The following is a 21,341-nucleotide window of genomic DNA, read 5'->3' as shown; positions in this document are numbered from 1 at the left end:
TGAAACATAACAATAACCACATGTGCACATATCAATATCACCTTTACCTGGCAACCATTGTTTCTGTAGTTCGTCGTCTGTGACGTCATTAAACAATTGAACGTGACGTCAATTCACAGGGCCGTCACACTTGCTTACCGTGTTTTACTGCACAAATGTACATGAATAAAATGGATAATAAAGAAATTATTACACTCGAGCAAGTGTGTCATACGACTAATACTAAACTCGTGTAAGATTATGTCACACAAATCTCACACCCGTTTTAAATAAGTCGTATGACACACTTGCTCGTGAAATAATCTCTGTATAATATCCCGAAGGAAATTTGCTGTGCACGGTCAACACTGAAAACACATACAATACTACAAAAGATACATATACATAAGACCACAAAAACACCCATACATATGTTAAAAAGTACCAAATAGCTGGCACATGCGATATGTACAAAGTATCTACATCAATATATGTTTTCTATTCAGAGCTGGTACATAAACATATCACTCTCTTTGACGTGTAGTTTCTATACAAATATTGAAACACAAATACAACCAACGGCGGTCCCACATGAGCTTGTATCCAATATAAAACATTACAGAATACATCAAGATGGCAGCTTACATGTAGCTTGTACTGAGTATTCCTAAATGGCTCTATCAATGCACCCAAACTCCTGATAAACTTCTTCAATCTGAGATCTTTGGAATCATGGTTTATTGGAGTTGTAGGCATGGAGAACTTTGGATACATTAAAAATCTATTAAAGCAAGATCTACACAATGATACAACTTCAAATGATTGGTCATTCAAACTGAAAATGAGTGTGGGTTCGAATCCCGGATGGGACTCCCAACACTAGAATCAGTACTTTACTGGGAAAGTGTAATCCCAAATATAACATACATACACTAAACGCAAAGAAACGTTACCCTCCTTCCTTAGTGACGGAGGTACCTATCTTCAGCTGGCGTTGTGGATGCGTGGATGTCCACTTCTTGGTCTGTCTACGGTGACCCCAGTCTGTCTGTAACGCTGAATAAGTCTTATAACAGTGATATGGTGGCATCCGAGGGCGTTGGCAACAGCATTGTGTGTCGACCCTCATCTGAACCCATCCCAGTGGCTCTTTTCGATTCTCTCTCTTCAGCTGTTAATCGTGGCATATTTCTCGCACCTGTGTATCATATCATCTTTCTAGGCTCTCTTCATATCCCAGAATCATTCTACATGTGAAATGGATGCAAAATACTGCTTGAACATTGCTATTGATATTGCTATGTGTAAACAGCAAATGGAAAATGTTACTTTGCAGAAAAGCAAAAATGTTAACAAGGATCATTGTAGAAGTTCCTAGACATTTTTCACTATATCAAAAGACACGTTTACTTGTTTTCACTGATGCCAATCAGCAGAAAATGTTTTAAAAGACTGAAATCATAGAAATTGTTATTTTACAATTTTACACACTCTGCACTACAACAGTTGTTTCTTTTTTCAATAGTTGAAAATGGTGACTTTAAATAGTTTTATCTTTGTCCCAAAGCAGATATTTATTTCAACCTTTCTTTCGGACAACTAAATCACTGTTATTGGTTTATTTCGGCATGGACGAAAATAGGACAATTTAACTCTTCGAAAAAGATGCATTTCACCTGGAATGAATGCATTTGAGAATTCTTTTTGTGATTTGCATAAAAAGCTGTGTTGTTAGGCTTTCTTGTAAACTAATGCCTTCTAACATATCTTTGATAGTTTTTAAGTAATTCATAAAGGTAGGAGGGTAACGTTTCTTCTGGCGTGTAGTGTATTTCAGAAAATGAACATTCTCAAGCACTTCACTTCTTGTTCTTCATGCAAAACGGGAAAACATAATGAATCGAACCATTCCACCTTACGGATAACTTCTTATTCATTGCATAAAGCGAGGTTTCAATGCAGAATCTTACACCATTATCCGCTAAAGGTGACTACAACCAGGTGATGAGAAATATATATGCATAGTAATTTGTGACCAAGCAGCAGATCTGCAATGAAACAGCATGAGTACCAGATAACTGACTGACTGACTGACTGACTGAGTTTGAAGTTTTACGCCGCTTTTAGCAATATTCCAGCAATATCACGGCGGGGACACCAGAAATGGCCTAACATTGTGCCCATGTGGGGAATCGAACCTGGGTCTTCGGCGTGACGAGCCAACGCTTTAACCACTTAAGCTGTTCCCACCGCCCCTGGTACCAGATAACAAGTAGCTCAGAAAAATAAGCTGATTGGAAGCTAATTGAAAGGGTTGTGTTTTTATTTACCATTTCTTTCTACATATTTACAGGACAATACAGTGTTCTCAGTGTGTAGGATGATAATTGAAACGTTTGTGTTTTTTATTTATCACTTCGTTACATATTTACAGTACAGTACAGTGTTCTTCTCAGTGTGTAGGTTGATAGTTGAAAGGTTTGTGGTTTTTTATTTACCATTTCGTTACATTATTACAGTTCAGTACAGTGTACCTCAGCAGTGTGTAGGATGTTAATTGAAATGTTGATTGGCAGAGTCTGTCGATTGATTAGCTCGGAGGCCGATGTAGAACATTTCGACCTTGTCAAATCGAATTTGATTTACACAGACAGCCTCAATCAAGTATCCAAATAGCATCCAATCAGCTCGTTCACAGGTGTAATCGTTCTGTATATAGGCTTCGTGGCTGCTGCTGATCCTACGTCCTACCCTATCTCATGCAATTATATGCTACTTGTTATCAGTAACTGTTTGGTGCGGTGGGGTAGCCTAGTGGTTAAGGCGTTCGCTCGTCATCCTGAATTCCCGGGTTCGATTCCCTCTCATGAGCACAATGTGTAAAGCCCATTTCTGGTGTCCCACATATTATTGCTCGAATATTGCTAAGCGGCGTAAAACTAAACTCATATTGTTTGCGACAGGCGGTCGTGTTCTCAATGCAGCCTCTAACAGATTCTAATCTCCCTTGGAGGTACTACACTGGCAGTAACGTATTTTTATCAATAAAAAAGATTAAAGAAAGATCTACACAATGAATGAATTATAATGCCGACTCGCCGCCAATAGCTCCAACACTGCTGATGCGGTGATAGTAGTAATATCTCACCACTCCTACTCATTAATGCCGTGTCATTTACACAACAACAATTTAACATTCATTTTTTATTTAACCTTAAGTTATACAACTTATCGGTGGTCACATAAAGCATAAATTAATACCGGGGATACAGGAGAGGGCTTGACAATTACATGTCATAATAATAGATACAAATTTCTTATATTACATGCAGTAAAACAATTATTTTACCAAGATTACACAATTGTTTAACATTCTGTAATAATTTAATTGGATTAATTTAAAGACAGACAGATTTATAAGCCAGTAATATGGGCTTGATATATTTTGATCAATTATGGGCAGACAAGCCGATATTTAGATAAGTATTTTCTATAAATTATTGGAATTTATTTTGTTAAATGATATTGCAAAGTACAACAATCTTTGATATGCCTATAAATAATACATTTCGTTGAGCTAGATATCTGGCCAATTATCCCTCAGTCCCACACGGCCCTGGTTCTTAACATGAATGTAATGTTTCTAAACAAGAACCTTTCAGATGTATTCTTCTCTGAATCCTTTGTGATATAGTTATTGTGTTCATTTCTCTGACAAAATATTTAACGTGATGTATAATAAGTAATTAATTAAATCGTTCAAACACTTATTATTTCATGCAAATGTACCAAGTTACAGTATAGTTTATGTAAGCAGGAATTACATTTATTAAACCAAGCACGCAATCCGTAATCCCTAATCTGCCCGTGTTTTGACAACATAAACCATTATCTGTTAACAGGTTCATGAATGTCACAGGACACAAACATGACATCACTGATGTATTGTTAATGATACACAATAATTGCGTAACACCGTCCCTGAGAACAAAACCCAATCGGCCTGTCCCTTGTGACGTGTAAGTTAATTAGGAGAACGTTTTCCGCTTCAGAATAACTCGGTTGTGTGTGTGTCAGAGTAAAAAGAACAAGAGATACTGGAAATAGTTTATTCTATACACCTTCCTGACATTGCATCGGAGGGATATTCAATTAAGTATCCCTGGGATAAAAAGGAGAAACTGAAAGAAGTGTGTCGTAAAATCCTTTCTACATGTACAAGAACAGCGTAATAATGGCGGCCTCAACACATTGTACTTCTTAGCGACATATCAACCACGAAAATGTATATTTTGGATATCTTGGAACTGTTTTTATGACCCTAATTTCAACTGAAGCCAATACTTAGATGAGATGTAAAGCAAACTGCTGTTACTATCAGGAGCTTTGCAGTTCCAGAGACATTCAGGGTGATGTGGGTTGGGTAGGACTGTCCATGGAGGTACTGGTCTCCAGGTACATGGGATACTGGGGTGATGCGTAAGGTGGGGACTGGTCTCCAGAACCAGGAGGTAAGGGCGTGATGGGTTGGGGTGGGGACTGGTCTCCAGGAACCCATGGAGGTACTGGGGTGATGTGGGTTAGGTAGGGGACTGGTCTCAGGAACCCATGGAGGTACGGGATGATGTGGGTTGGGGTGGAACTGGCCTCGGGCGAACCCATGGAGCACAGGGGTGATGTGGGTTGGGGTAGGGACTGGTCTTCCAGCAACCCATGGCGGAGGTATGGGGGCTGATGTGGGTTGGGTAGGGGACTGGTCTCCAGGAACCCATGGAGGTATGGGGCGGATGTGGGTTGGGTGGGACTGGCCTCCAGGAACCCATGCTGAGGTACGGGGCGTGATGTGGGTTGGGGTAGGGATTGGTCTCCAGGAACCAATGGAGGTAATGGGGTGATGTGGGTTGGGTGGGGACTGGTTCTCCAGGAACCCATGGAGTACAGGGCGTGATGCGGGGTGATGTGGGTTGGGGCGTGATGTGGACTGGGTAGGGACCTCCAGGAACCCATGGAGGTACGAGGGGTGATTGTGGGTTGGAACCCCAGGAGGTACGGGGGGTGATGTGGGTTGGAGTGAGGCTGGTCCCAGGAGGTGCAGGGGTGAGGTGATGGGTTGGGGTGGGGACTGGTCTCCAGAAACCCATGGAGGTACGGGGCGTGATGGGTTGGGTAGGGACTGGCCTGAAGGAACCCATGGAGATGGATGATGTGTTCTGGGGACTGGTCTCCAGGAACCGGAAGTGCTAAGGGGTGATGTGGTGTTGGTGGGACCGGTCCCAGGAACCCGGCCAGGGGTGATGGGTTGAGGTGGGACTGGTCTCCCAGGAAACCCATGGAGGTATCGGGGTGATGTGGGTTGGTAGGGGACTGGTCTCAGGAACCCGTGGAGGTGCAGCAGGGTTAGGATGGTTCTGTGAAGGGACTGGTCTCCAGGAACCCATGGAGGTACGGGGGTGATGTGGGTTGGGTAGGGACTGGTCTCCAGGAACCCATGGAGGCATGGGGCGTGATGTGGGTTGGGTAGGGACTGGCCTCAAGAACCCATGGAGGTATGGGGTGATGTGGGTTGGGGTGGGACTGGTCTCCAGGAACCCATGGAGGCATGGGGGCTGATGTGGGTTGGGGTGGGACTGGTCTCCAGGAACCCATGGAGGAGTGCTAAGGGCGATGTGGGTTGGGGTAGGGGACTCTCCAGGAACCCCATGGAGGTACGGGGGTGATGTGGGTTGGGTAGGGACTGGTCTCCAGGAACCCATGGAGGTACGGGGCGTGATGTGGGTTGGGTAGGGACTGGTCCCCAGGAACCCATGGAGGTATGGGGCGATGTGGCTGGTTGGTGGGACTGGTCTCCAGAACCCATGGAGGCCTGGGGGGCGTGATGTGGGTTGGGGTGGGACTGGTCTCCAGGAACCCATGGAGGTACAAGGGGTGATGTGGGTTGGGTGAGGGGACTGGTCTCCAGGAACCCATGGAGGTAATGGGGCGTGATGTGGGTTGGGTAGGGGACTGGTCTCCAAGGAACCCATGGAGGTATGGGGCGTGATGTGGGTTGGGGTGGGGACTGGTCTCCAGGAACCCATGGAGGTACGGGGGTGATGTGGAACAAAGTTGGGTAGGGGACTGGTCTCCAGGAACCCATGGAGGTACTGGGGGTGATGTGGGTTGGGGTGGGGATGGGCTCCAAGAACCCATGGAGGTATAGGGGGTGATGTGGGTTGGGGTAGGGGACTGGTCTCCAGGAACCCATGGAGGTAATGGGGTGTGATGTGGGCTGGGGTGGGACTGGTCTCCAGGAACCCATGGAGTGTATGGGGCGTGATGTGGCCTGGGTAGGGACTGGTCTCCAGGAACCCATGGAAGGTACGGGGACTGGTCCCCAGGAAACTGGGAAGTGGGACTGGACCCCCCAGGAACCCATGGAGGGACCCAGGGGTGGCTGGACCGGTGGGTTGGGTGGGGACTGGTCTCCAGGAACCCATGGAGTGGACTGTCTCCAGTGATGTGGGTTGGAGGTAGGGGACTGGTCTCCAGGAACCCCATGGAGGGATGATGGGGGTGATGTGGGTTGGGGATGGGGACTGGTCTCCAGGAACCCATGGAGGAATGGGGGCGTGATGTGGTTGGTAGGGACCGGTCCAGGAACCCGCGGTGGAGGTACCGGGGACTGATCCCAGGAACCCATGGAGGGCCGGACTGGTCCCCAGGAACCCGCATGGAGGTATGGATGGGGACTGGCTCCCCAGGAAACCCATGGAGGCGTGGATGGACTGGTCTCAGGAACGCATGGACCGACCCCAGCGGTCAGTTGGCAACGGTGGACTGGCCCCCAGGAACCCATGGAGGTACGGGGACCGATGTCCCTAGGTACGGTGGACTGGATCTCCAGGAACACGTGGAGAGGTATACGGGGTGATGTGGACTGGCCCCAGGAAACCAATGGTCTACAGGTGGACTGGCATGGAGGTACCCATGGAGATGGCCGGAGCTGGTGAAGGGACTCATCTCCAGGAACCCAAATGGAGTGGAATGGCATGTGGTAGTGGACTGGCCCCCAGGAACCCATGGAGGGTGACGGGGTGGTCTGGAACCGGATGGACCGAATCCCCAGGAAACCCATGGAGGTATGGGTGCGATGGAAGGGACTGGTCAGGAACGCGATGGAGTGGCGATGGAAGGTGGAAGGTGGACCGGAACCCATGGAGTGGCATGGGATGGATGGACCGGCCTCCAGGAACCCGCGGAGGCATGGACGAGTGGACCCCAGGAACCCACATGGACCCACGAAGGAGTGGCCGTGGATCGGAGCCCCGCAACGCGGATATGGACCGGTGGACCCAGGAACCCATGGATGGACAAATAATGGACCCCAGGAACCCGGATGGAGGCATGGGTGAAGTCCAGTGAACCCAGCCGGAGGACCGTGGATCCAGGAACGGCGGATGGCCCATGCGACCGACCGGAACCCATGGAACCCATGGGGTATGTGGACTGGTCCCAGGAACCCATGGGGATGGTCTCCAGGAACCCATGGCCACGGAGTGGACTGACCCCAGAAACCCATGGAGGGCATGGCGGATGGAAGCCCCAGGAAACCCATGGACCGGAATGGATCGACCCCAGGAAACCCATGGAGGTGGACACCGCAGGAACCCGGTGGAGTGACCCGATGAGCCCCAGGAAAAGGACCGGATTGACTGGGAACCGGATGGCATGGGGTGGAAGGGGATGGATCTGGTCCCCAGGAACCCATGGAGGTACGGGGTGATGGACCGGACTAGGACCCCCAGGAACCCATGGAGGCGGAAGGGTGGACGGAGGTGTGGACCGGTCCCCATGGAACCCATGGATGGCGACCAAGAACGTGGACCGGATCCAGGAACCCACGGACCGACGGGTGTGAACCGGACCGGCCCCAGGAACCCATGGACCGGCCGATGGACCGACCATGGAACCCACGGAGGCGGCGGAAGGACGGACTGAGCCCCAGGAACCCGGTACGGACCATGGACTGGCCCCCAGGAACGGCGGAGGCGGAGGTGGATCAGGAAACCGGACGGGCGGACCCAGGAAACCGGTCTCCAGGAAACCGACGGAGGTATGGCGCCGATGGACTGGAACCCAGGAACCCACCGGAACCCGCGGATGGACCGGTGGACATGAAACCCAACGGAAGGTGGAAGCGGTGGACCGGACCGGATGGAACCCAAGGCGGATGGACGGGACCTGGAACGCGGCGGAGTGGCTGGATGGACCGGAGGCCCCAGGAACCCGGATGGACGGCATGGACCTCCAGGAACCCGGATGGAGGCATGGATGGACCGGAAACCCATGGAACGGAGTGGAGGACCGGAGGAACGCATGGAACCCATGGCATGGACCGGAGTGCCCCAGGAACCCATGGAGGTACGGCGGGCGTGGATGGACCGGAGCCCCAGGAACCCACGGATGGATGGAAGGTGGACCCAGGAAGGTGGACCGACCCAGGAACGCATGGAGGCCGATGGACCGGAGCCCCAGGAACCCATGGCATGGGGCGGACAACGGACCGGCTCCCCAGGAACCCATGGAGGTGGACGGGTGGAGGGACTGGACCCCAGGAACCCATGGAGTATGGATGGTGCGTGGATCCGGCCCCAGGAACCCATGGCGGTGGCGTGGACCGGCCCCCAGGAACCCATGGAGGCATGGACGGACCGGACTGGACATGGACCGGTCCCAGGAACCCATGGAGGCACGATGGACCAGGGAATGGTGGACCGGACCCCAGGAAACCCAAAGGAGTGGACCGGTCCAGGAACCGGAAGGATGGGACGGTAGGGAACCCAGTGGAGGTACCAGGTGGATGTGGCAAGGATGGACTGGCCCCAGGAACCCATGGAGGGCCGGGGCCAAGGAACGGTGGTGGACCGGACCCACGGAAGGATGGCGGACTGCCCCAGGAACCCATGGAGGCATGGATGTGGACCGGCCCACAGGAACCCATGGAGGGTGGCGGATGGACCGGCCCCAGGAACCCATGGAGGTAAAATGGAGGTGGACGAAGTGGGACCCCAGGAACCCAGTGGAGGTATGGCATGTGGATGGACTGGAGCCCCAGGAACCCATGTGGAGTGGCTGGGGGTATGGAAGGGACTGGCCCCAGGAACCCATGGAGGTATGGGGATGGAGGGAAGGGACTGGACTGGCTCAGGAACCCATGGATGGAAGGATGGATGTGGACCGGACTCCCCAGGAACCCATGGAGGGAACAAGGATGACCGACCCCAGGAAACCCATGGAGGCATGGAAGGAGGTGGACTGGACCCCAGGAACCATGGAGGTCACTGGAACCCATGGACGGATGTGACTGGCCCCAGGAACCCATGGAGGCAATGGAATGAAAGGACTGGACCAGGAAACCCAGTGGAGGAATGGGCGGAGGGGACCGGAGCCCCAGGAACCCACATGGAGGTATGGATGTGGGGACTGGCCCCAGGAACCCAGGAGGCATGGGCGGATGGAAGGGACCGACCCCAGGAAACCCATGGAGGGAAGGACCGACACCCAGGAACCCATGGAAAAGGATGGACCGGAAGGAGGGACTGGACCCCAGGAACCGGATGGAGGTACTGGGCTGGATGGTGGATGGAACCCACATGAAGCCAATGGAAGAACAGGGGCCCACATGGATGCAGGAACACAGAGAACCAGGAACCCATGGCTGGGGACCGAGCCCCAGGAACCCATGGAGGGGGGTGGAGTGGACTGACCCCCAGGAACCCATGGATGGTATGGAAGGGACTGGAGCCCGGAAACCACATGGAGTGTGATGGGGCCCGAGTGGACCCCAGGAACCCGGAGGGGTGGGACCGACCGACCCAGGAACCCATGGAGGTATGGAAGGTGGACCGGTTCCAGGAAACCCATGGAGGTGGTGGGGTGGACTGGCCCCAGAAACCCATGGAGGCCTGGGGTGTATGGACTGGCCCCAGTGAACCCATGGAGGCACACGGGGATGGAGGGACTGGATCTCCAGGAACCCATGGAAAGCAGGGACTGGACCACAGGAATCCCATGTGGAGGGGGGGTGGAAGGTGGATCGGACCAGGAACCCATGGAGGCATGGATGGATGGAAGGGGACCAGGAACCCATGGAGTATTGAATGTGGAGGTGGATGGAACCTGCATGGAATGCCGGGGATGGGGACTGACTCCAGGAACGGCGGATGGAGGGTGGACGGGGACCCATGTGCGGAAGTGGAACGGCGGATGGAAGGGTGGACCGGAATGTGGTGGACTGGCCTCCAGGGGACCATGGGTTCCATGGAACCCATTGGAGGTGGACCAGTGGAACCCATGGAAGGAGGGACCGGTGACCAGGAACCGGATGAGGTAGGCCGGCGTGGAAGGGTGGACCGGACCAGGAACCCACGGAGGTATGGCGGAAGAACGTGGCAGGTGGACCGGACCAGGAAACCCATGGAAAAGATGGCCGGTGGATGGACCGATCCAGGAACCCATGGAGGAAGGTGGACCCACAGGAAGGTGGATTGGTCCCAGGAACCCATGGAGGTACGGGTGGATGGGACTGACCCCAGGAACCCATGGAGTGGCGGGGGATGGACCGGAACCCATGGATGGACCAGGAACCCGTGGATGTGGGCAGTGGACCGACGCCCCAGGAACCCAGAAGGTGGACGCAGGAACGGCGGAAGTGGACTGACCCCAGGAACCCGCGGAAAGGAAGGATGGACCGACCAGGAACCCATGGAATGGAGCCCAGGACCGGAACCCATGGAACGCGGATGGACCGGACCCCAGGAACCCATGGGAGGAGGCGGAGCGGACAGGCCCGGACCCGGAGCCCAGGAACCGGATGGAGGCATGGACCGGACGCGTGGAACCCATGGAACGGCGGAGTGGCATGTGGATCGGAGCCCAGGAACCCATGGATGATGGACCGACCAGGAATACCGGTTCCAGGAACCCATGGGCGGCAATGGATGGCAGGAACGGACCAGGAACCCATGGAGGTATGGTGGACCGACCCAGGAACCCAGCGGACAGGTACCGGGACATGGAACCCAGGAACCGATGGAAGGATCGGACCGACCAGGAACCCATGGAGGTAACGGATGGTGGACCGGTCCCAGGAACCCGGCATGGCATGGAAGGACCGGATCGGAACGGCGGAGGGACCCAGGAACGTGGCCGGAAGGTGGACCGGAGGAAACCCAGGAACGGGACCGGACTGTGGAACCCAGTGGAGGCATGGAGGACTGGCCCCAGGAAACCCATGGAGGTACGGGGTGGACCGAACCCACGGATGGACCGACCCCAGGAACCCATGGACCGGCCCCAGGAACCCGCGGAGTGGACTGACCCCCAGGAACCCATGGCCTGGTGCATGTGGACTGGACCCCAGGAACCCAGAGGCCGGAGGTGGAGGTGGCCCACATGGATGTGGATGGACCAGGAACCGGCATGGATGGACCAGGAACGCATGGAGCCGGAATCCCAGGAAGGTATGGAGATGTGGACCAGGAACCGGCATGGAAGGTGGACTGGATCGAACCCAACCCGGCGGCCGGCGTGGACCGGAGCCCCAAGAACCCAGCATGGAAGCAGGGATGGAACCCAGGGACCGCACGGAGTGGACTGGCCCCAGGAACCCATGGAGGTATGGGGTGGAAGGTGGATCGACCAGGAACCCATGGAAGGAATGGATGGATCCCCAGGAAACGCATGAAGGAGGCCGGGGATGGTACGTGGACTGGACCAGGAACCCATGGAGGGTGGAGCGAATGGACTGGCCCCCAGGAACCCGGAGGAGGGCCTGATGGTGGACTGCCCCAGGAACCCATGGAGGCCAAGGTGGAGCCACCAGGAACCCACGGAAGGGAATGAGCCCATGGAACCCAGGAACCCGTGGACCGGACCCAGGAACCCATGGAGGTGCCAAGGTGGCACAGTGGACCGACCCACAGGGAACCCATGGAGGTGGCCTGGGTGGAGTGGACCGGTCCCCAGGAACCCATGGAGGCATGGGGCGGATGTGGACCGTGACCCCCAGGAACCATTGTGGAGCGGATACAAGGTGGGACCGGAGCCCCTGTGGAACCATGGGGCGGACTGACCCCTGGAACCCAGTGGTACGTGGATGGGGGACTGGTCTCCAGGAACCCATGGAGGGCATGGATGGGGCCCCAGGATGGAAGGTAGGGGACTGAAGGTGGATGGAAACCCATGGAGGTATGGGGTGGATGGACCGACCCCAGGCCCCAGGAAACCCGGATGGAAGAACCCATGGAGGTATGGGGGTGGACTGACCCCAGGAACATGGACATGGGGTGGATGGAAAGCAGGAGTGGACCGTTCCCAGGAACCCATGGAGGTACGTGGAGTGGATGTGGGGACTGGCCCCAGGAAACCCATGGAGGTGGAGTGTGGACCATTCCCAGGAACCCATGGAGGTGGCCGGAAGGGTTGTAGGGACCAGGAACCCATGGAGGTGGCATGGGATGGAAAGGGACTGAGCCCCAGGAACCCATGGAGGAAAGGGGTGGAGTGGACTGGTCTCCCAGGAACCCAGGAGGGTGGATGTGGTGGGGACCGTCATGTGGAGGCGGAAGGGACTGAGCTCCAGGAACCTGGGTGGAGGCATGGGGTCCAGGAATCCGGCGGAGTGGTGGGGTGGATGTGGGGGACTGGCCCCAGGGTGGAATGGACTGCCCAGGGAAGGTGTATGGAAGAACCAAGGAGGGGTTTTGGGGACTGAGCCCAGGAACCCATGGAGGCATGGATGGACCGCCCCAGGAACCCATTGATGTGGCAGGATAGCGGGGACTGCCCAGGAACCGGATGGAGTGCTGGGGTGGATGGACTGACCTGGCCAGGAACCGGCCAAAGATGGACGTGGTGAAACGGAGGTGGACGGAGCCCCAGGAACAATGCGGATGTGGACGGGTGGATGGACTGATGGAAACGCGGTGGACTGAGCCCTCCAGGAAACGATGGAGGTGGACAGGCATGTGGAGGGACTGGTCTCCAGGAACCCATGGAGGTATGGTCCAGGAAGACCGGACTGGTTGGGTGGGACTGGACCCAAGAATGGCATGGAAGGAGTGGATCGAAACCCCAGGAACTGCGGAGGACCAAGTGGACTGAGCCAGGAACCCATAGAGGTGGCCGGGGTGGATGTGGACTGAAACCCAAGAACCCAGCGGCGGATGTGGATCGGAACCGGCGGCGCGGAATGGTGGACCGGTCCACTGAACCCATGGCGCAGATGGAGCCGGGACTGGTCTGCCCAGTGAAACCCACATGAAGGCCGATGTGGACTGATGTGGTTGGGGTGGGACCGTTCACAGGGAACCGGATGGAAGGACGAACCGAAGACTGGACCGAACCACGGAGGTGGCCGTGAGTGGTGAACGGAGCCCCAGGAAACCATGGAGGTATGGAGTGGACCAGAACTTACGGATGGACCAGGAACCCATGAACCGGATGGAGTGGCGGCATGGACCGACCCCCATGGAACCCATTGAGGGGACTGGCACGCCCGCAGGAAAATGTGGACCGGAGCCCCAAGAACGGTATGGACCGACCAGGAACGGTACGGTGGCATGGACTGAGCCCCAGGAACCCATGGTATGGAAGGATGGGACTGGTCCCAGAACCCATGAAGGTATGGATCGAACCCCAGGACCCTATGGACCAACCCCAGGAACCCATGGTGACAATGGACCGGAATGGACTGGAACCCCAGGACCGGCCATGGAATGGACCGGCATGGATCACCCCAGGAACCCACGGCACGTGGACTGGTCTCCTAGGAACCCATGGACCGAGCCCCAGGAACCGGATGGAGGCGGGGTGGAATGGACCACCGGTGGACTGGAGCCCCAGGAACCCAGGAGGTGGCGGGCCCGGATGTGGAAGCAGTGGAACCCATGGAGGTGGCCTGGGGTGGATCGGAGTGGAAGGTGGACTGAGCCCAGAACCCATGGACCGAAACCCCATGGAGGAACCTAAGTGGAGGCCGGTGGATGGACTGCCCCAGGAACCATGGAGGAAGGTGGACCGCCCCAGGAACCCACATGGTATGGACTGGACCCCAGGAAAAGGAAGGTGGAACAATGTGGAGGAAGGGACACAGGAACCCCATGGACCAAGAACCCGGAAGGGTGGAGTGGAAGACGGACCAAGAACCCATGGACCCCAAGGGACGGAGGACAGCCCCAAGAACCCAGCCGGGAAGGACACATGGACATGGACACAAAGGAATGAATAGAAAGAATGGAATGAAGGACAGAAGCCAAAGGAATGAAAGGAAGGAAAGAAAGAAAGAAGAGAAGAAAGAAGAAGAAAGAAACAGTGGACACAGACACTAACACGGAAGGAAGGATGGAATGACTGTAGACGCTGGAAGACGAAACACAGACACAAATAACGGAAGAACAGACGAAAGGACCCAACAGCCGGACAACCCCACAGGATAGCCCCAGGACCGGAAAGGACTTGTGACAATGGCACATGGAACGACAGGAAAAGGAAATGGACAAGACACGTGGACGGAACTGGTGGCACACAGAATGGCACAGACAGCACGGACAGAATGAAAGCCAAGGAAACGAAAACAGAGTGGAAGGAACGGACCAGAATAGAAATGGAAAAGGAATGGAATATGAGATGGATAAAGACCAACGAATATAAAGGAGAATCAGAATGGAATGGAGGACATGGATGAAATGGATTCAGACGGAAAGAGGACAAGAAAGGAAGGAATAACAGAGTGAAGGACACGGAGAGAGGAAAGAACAGGAAAAAGCACACTGAATGTAGACGGAAAAGAAGAAGGAATATGGAATGGATGAAAAGGAAATGGAGTGGACAGAATATCTAATAAGGAAGGAATGAAGGAATGGCATGGACATGGAATAATAGGGAAGAAAAGAATGGAAGGAAGGAATGGAATGAAATAGTGGAAGGAAGGAAGGAAGGAATGAATGAAGAATGGAAATACAGTTATAGTGGAGGATGGCATGGAATGGAATGGAGGAATGGAAGAAGATGGAGGAGAATGGAATGGAGGAAGGAAGGAAAGGAAGGAAGAATAGGTATCCATACATAACCGAAACCGTATCTAAATAATAACATTCTCACTTTTTTGATACCATCCCCATTATCATCTAGTCTTTTTAACATTTCATAACATTTCTTTGTATATCTATATGGCGGTTGGACGTAAATCCTCCTCCTAAACGACAGAGGCTAATATAGGCATATATTTCAATAGGATAACTACTGCATTCTGCCAGAGCTGCTTTACTTGATGCCCTAGAACCAATCTGGGATACATATTTACAAAAACTTGCATGAACCTTTTCACTAATTTACGTTTTTCCCATCCCCAAAGCTCAGCTCCATGATAAAAGTACAGGCTTAATCTTGCCATCATTAGCAGATTTTGTATCTTGCTTGATAAAACGTTTAATTGGGTAAAGTGCCTCTTTCTGCTTGTTGGGAAAGTGTCTCACATGCTTTTGAAAAACATGTTTCTGCAGGAAAATACAAAACCAAGATACTTTATAATAAGATGTAGTTTCAATGGACTGTCCATTAATAAACCTTTTCTGATATTTCGAAACAACGCCTCCTTTTTAAAAACAACAACTTTGGTTTTATTCTTGTTTTATAGTTAATCCCATTTCTTACAGTATCTTACCAAAATATCTATTTTCTTTTGGAGATTGATAACAGAATCTGCAAATATAGATACATCATCAAAGCAAAATGCAATATTGATAATAGTATTTTAGGGATTCATCAATAAATATGCCACTGTCGTCAGATTTTATTATTTCATTTACAAGTTCATCAATATCCAATGTCATTATAAACAATACTGGTGACAATATACAACCTTGTCTCACTCCACATGATGTATTGAACATGCCAGTCATAGTTGTTTTTACTACACAGAACTGAAGCCTTTACGTTTCTTGTAAATAATTTGTTAAGCGTTTATGGACTCTTACCATGAATACCTCTTTGCAACAACAAGTAGAGCAGAGGAAGTTGCTCCCTGTTCACTGAATCAAACGCTTTTTGGAAATCTACAAATATACATTAGAATTTACCTCTCTTTTTTCTAATAGAATTTATGGATAACTGAATGTAAAATAAAATGTTTGGTCACTGGTGGAATATCCCTCTCTAAAACCAGCTTGTGATTCAGAGGATAAGGCGTTGTGTTTCTACCCACGACTGTATACGGTCATTTATAATGGAGAGAAATACTTTACTTATTGTGTCTAGTATTGAGATACCTCGGTAATTCCCTGGATCATTCTTTACACCAGACCTATTAGGTCCTAAGTTCCAATAAGACGGAAACATCCCGTCTCAAGGGATTTGGTTAAATAGTCTATTTAGCAAAGGCAGCAAAACTATAGAAACCTCCTTAATTGACTCGGCGGGTATACACCATCCTCCCCCGGTGCCTTACCACATTAATAGCATTGATAATTTCCTGATCACTTATACAGCTGGCAATTTCAATATCACTCTTATTACAAAATTCACAATCGTCCATATTGTGACTAGACAAGAAATCAGAAATATGTTCAGCAAATGTCATTATTTGCGTTATCAGGGTTTAGAAGTTGTTGAAAATATTCATGCCACGCCTCAGGTGAAATAACGTGTGAGCAAACACTATCATAGCAATATCTTTTGATTGCTCTCCAAAATCGTGTACAATTCTTATCGTTCGCTGCATCAATAATGTCATCAAGTATATCTTTATCATATTCAGCTTTCTTTTCACTACACCACTTCTGGAACTGTTTTTTAACTTCAAGGTTATTTTTCTACAATGCACAATGTTATTTGTTTTCTAAATTTATTCAAAAGCTTATACTTATATCGTTTAAGTTGTTCACATTCCCGATCGAACTACTTGGGTTGAGGTGTGTGTTGTTGATATTCAGCCTGTCAGCTCTTTGTTATGTTATATGATACATGCCAGCATTCCGCATGCAATATCAATGTCAATTCTTTGGATAGCGTATGCTTTGAATGCCAGCATTCCACATGTCAATATCCTTGAATGACATGCCAGCATTCCGTCATGAGTCAGCAGTATCCGTATGAATGAAATGCCACGGCATTCCAGCATGTCAATATCCCTGGATGGCGTACCAGTATTTCCCATGTCAATATCCTGAATGACATTGCAATCATTCCGCATGTCAATATCACAGAATGGCGTACCAGCATTCCATAATATCCGATATCCTGAATGACATGCCAGTCCCTTTGTAATCAATATCCCTGAATGACGTACCCGGTGTTTCACGTAATATTATCCTTGAATGACGTATGGCATTCCCATATCAATATCCCTGAATGACATGCGGTATCCATCATGTAAATATCCTGAATAACATGCGGAATGACATGCCAGCATCTATCACAATGTCAATGTCAATCCCTGAGTGAGCATTCACTTCGCCAGCATTCCACATGTCATGCCAGCATCCGCGTCCAATATCCCTGAATGACATGCAAGCATCCTGCATGTCAATATCCCTGGAATGACGTATGCCAGCATTCCAGCAGCACAATATCCCCAGTTCGGCGCTGTATCCACATGTCAATATCTCCTGACATGTCAATATCCCTGCATCCTACAGGTGTCAATATCCTTGAAATGACATGCCGTATCCTAATACATGCCAGTATCGTACAATGTCAATATCCCACATGTCAATATCCTGAATGACATGTCAATATCCACCAGAATGACATCCCCGCATGTAATCATCCGCTGAAAGTGCCAGCATCCTGCATGTCAATATCCCTGAATGACATGCCAGTATTCCGCAATATTCCGCGTAATCAATATCCCTGAATGACATGCAAGCATATCCTGAATGACATGCCAGTACCGCATGTCATGTCAATATCCCTGAATGACATGCCAGTCAATATCCCCTGAATGATTCCTGCATGTCAATATCCCTGAATGACATGCCAGTATTCCGCACATGCAATATCCCTGAATGACATGCAAGTATTCCGCATGTCAATATTTTGCCAGCATTCCGCATGTCAATAAGCCCATTATATGCTTGTCAACAACGATTTTCCAAGTCATCGAACTGTAGGAAAAGTTAACTGAAACTTGATATTTGCTTCACGACGATTACACGTATTGCACGTGATGTTAGCCTTTGATCGTAGCGCGCGTGCATCTAAGGTCAATGAAGGGTCAAGATAATTCGGTTTATGCCCGGACTGTCGACAACAAGAAATAATCCGTCCAAAATACTTGTCGACAGTCCGGGAAAAGGGAGGTGATGTTCTACATGAGTGACTTCACTCCCAGTGTTCTCGAATTAACAAACTAATTAAAACAGAGTGTGATATATATAGTAGACAATATATTTATTCAGTCAATATAACAACATGCATGTATCATATGTCACATAATATAGCATATTTGTTCATATATTTCATAAAGCTCACACAATATATTTGTGTGTGTGTTTTATATAAATAAGTAATTTCTGCAGGTGTATAAGTAATAAATACAAACAAACATAATCACCTAAATAGGTGTTGTGAGACCTTTTTCCGCGTGTATATAATGAGGAATATTGCAGGAAATGGAGGATGCACATTCATCCGGGTTACACAGTGTAAATAGAATGAGTGAGTGAGTTTATTTTTTACGCCGCACTCAGCAATAGTCCAGCTAATAGTCCAGAAAGGACAAAACCATTTCTATTACGCATTGTACAACTCCGCCTATTTTATCAAGGGATCCGACCGCCTCCGTGGTGTAGTGGTTAGAGCGTCCGCCTGGAGAGCGGAAGGTCGCGGGTTCGATCCCCGACCGCGTCATACCAAAAAGACGTTAAAATATGGTACTTGTTGGTCCCTGCCTGGCGCTCGGCATTAATGGGTACAACAAGGACTGGTCGGTTCGGAGTCAGTATAATGTGTCTGAGTGGGGTATTCATGCTTCACTGCGGCATGGTATCTCAGTGGGCTAGCACTATAAAACCAGCTTAAGTCTGGGCTAGTACAAGCAGCCGTACATACACATACACACGCATGCACGTCGTCATATGAGCGAAATATTCTCAAGCACGACGTAAAAACCCAATTTCACCTCACCTCACCTATCAAGGGATCCAGTTGATAACAGGTGTTCGTGGAAAATATGTTTGTATCCTTCCATACATAGGTAATCCATTTCCAACACAATCAAAGCAGTGTTTGCAATACTTTAATTTGCCAGTTGGCCATCAGGGCCTGCTGCCGCCTGCAGGCTTTAAAATCTGCAGGCCCTGAATGAAATCTGCAGGCCCATTTTGTTAAAGTCAAACCAATAAAAACAAAAAAGACTACACTGTACACAGTTTCACACTGTTTCTACAAAACCAATTAACCAAGCCTGTGACACCCATCGCAGATTTTATTTGTTAAAGACTGGCGTTGACATTCCTAAGCTGAAATACCAGGAATTGAAGCCGTAGGTTATTGTAGTGAGTGAGTGAGTTTAGTTTTACGCCGCACTTAGCGGCGGTCTGTAAATAATCGAGTCTGGACCAGTCAATCCAGTGATCAACGGCATGAGCATCGATCTGCGCAATTGGGAGCCGATGACATGTGTCAACCAAGCCAGCGAGCCTGACCACCTGATCCCGTTAGTCGCCTCTTACGACAAACATGAGTTACTGAAGGTTCATTCTAACCCGGACCTTCACGGGTGTAAGTTATCGTAACATGATGGATCATGGAATCCCGAACGTTACTAAAGAAAAAAAAAATGGGAAAGATTCCAGTCGAAAAAAACACCCTGACAGATAATTTACTGAAGGCCACAAGGGCCTGCAAGTATTTGAAACAGTCGGACCGATACAATAACAACCGGCGCTGGCCTCCGGGCCGGCGGTTATTTCGAACGCTGACGCAAAGGTAAGTCAACTGCCCGCCAAAAGAGACATGGAAACATAGGTACAAGTCGAGCCAGGGATTTGCAGCGGACATAACTTTGTCACCGATACGTTCATTGTGCATGTGTCTTCCATGTGGGGAATCGAACCCGGGTCTTCGGCGTGATGAGTGAACGCTTCAACCACTAGGCTACCCCACAGCCACTTTGGTTCTGACGATATTATACTCAGTTTAGCGAATTTTATTTATTTGGGGAAGAATGGGGTATTGGAGAAAATGTCTGTTCACACAAGTTCTGTTTTCCAGGTACATACATCTGGTTGGACGGATCTGACGAACAACAGGAAGGGATATGGGTGTGGTCAAATGGTTCTAAGATCAACCAGTCCTTTTGGGCCATCAGCCAACCAGCAGTGGGTGATAACATACAAAACTGTTTACTGATTCTCAACTCTGGTGAAGTGAACAGACGCTGGCATGACGTCAAGTGCACCAGGCAGTTTGCCTTTGTTTGCCAGCTGCCAATGTCAGAAAATGTCAGCAATTGTTGGTAAATATCCCATACGTGGATATCAAAAATATATCATTGTAATACATGTACTTGCCTGTTGGTCTGGGCCAGAAGATCCCGTGAATGACATTTTTCTTGTATAATTTGTTAATTTATTCTAAGCATTTACAGGGTTTTGCATGAAAGTGTATTTAGGAGAATAAGGCATGGCAGTTTGACCAGGCCTCATTGATGTAGTCTCTATTACAAGTAATGACAGAGGCATACTTTGTTAACTTATAAAATTCAATGAGCGCCTTCTGTATGACCTGGAATGTTGGCGGGTAGTTATTCTTTCTAAAGTTGAAAATGATTCGTTTTGACAGGATAATTACAAGGTTTAAGGGATTGTTATTTTTCGATAGACAGCATAAAAAAACCGTTTTTCCTGGATATTGTTACCGGGCTTTGCATTTTGTACGATATCCAACTTACCAGGTCTCCGTGAATGATATTGCTATCAACCAAGTCCAAAGGCATATCCAACTTATCTCCCGGGTTCGAATCCCCACATGGGTACAATTTATGAAGCCCTTTTCTGGTTTTTCCCTCCGTGATATTGCTGGAATATTGCTATAAACGGCGTAAAACCATACTCAGTGAGTCAGTCCAACCTATTCGGTCCGTTTCAGGAAATGCAGACCTTAGGTATCGCCGCGAAGTAAAGATCAGAGGACAACCTATTAGGATTCGAGTAAGACAGACCTTTCTTCAGAGGTTTGCGAAAGATCGTTCTGAAGTGACTCGTAATGGGTTGTCATCAAATCTTGTTTAGAGTAGAGAGAACTAATATCTGATTTTTAATGCATCACCAAGAGCTTGTAATATCTGAGTGATGCTTATGTACTGAAGGAAATATATATGG

General features: G+C 50.1%; 2 protein-coding genes across 2 annotated transcripts; both read left to right on the top strand.

Annotated features, from left to right (window-relative positions):
* The first annotated feature begins 7,769 nt into the window (after positions 1–7,769).
* On the top strand, positions 7,770–9,002 carry LOC124265793 (collagen alpha-1(III) chain-like). Its single transcript, XM_046700620.1, has one exon. The coding sequence runs from the start codon at positions 7,770–7,772 to the stop codon at positions 9,000–9,002; it is 1,233 nt and encodes a 410-aa protein (XP_046556576.1).
* A 1-nt stretch (position 9,003) lies between these two features.
* On the top strand, positions 9,004–9,615 carry LOC124265792. Its single transcript, XM_046700619.1, has one exon. The coding sequence runs from the start codon at positions 9,004–9,006 to the stop codon at positions 9,613–9,615; it is 612 nt and encodes a 203-aa protein (XP_046556575.1).
* The last annotated feature ends 11,726 nt before the right edge of the window (positions 9,616–21,341 follow it).

The sequence above is a fragment of the Haliotis rubra genome, unplaced genomic scaffold (genome assembly GCF_003918875.1).
Source record: "Haliotis rubra isolate DU_JTF1 unplaced genomic scaffold, ASM391887v1 Scf996, whole genome shotgun sequence".
NCBI lineage: Eukaryota > Metazoa > Mollusca > Gastropoda > Lepetellida > Haliotidae > Haliotis > Haliotis rubra.
This window is presented reverse-complemented; position numbering and strand designations above follow the sequence as displayed.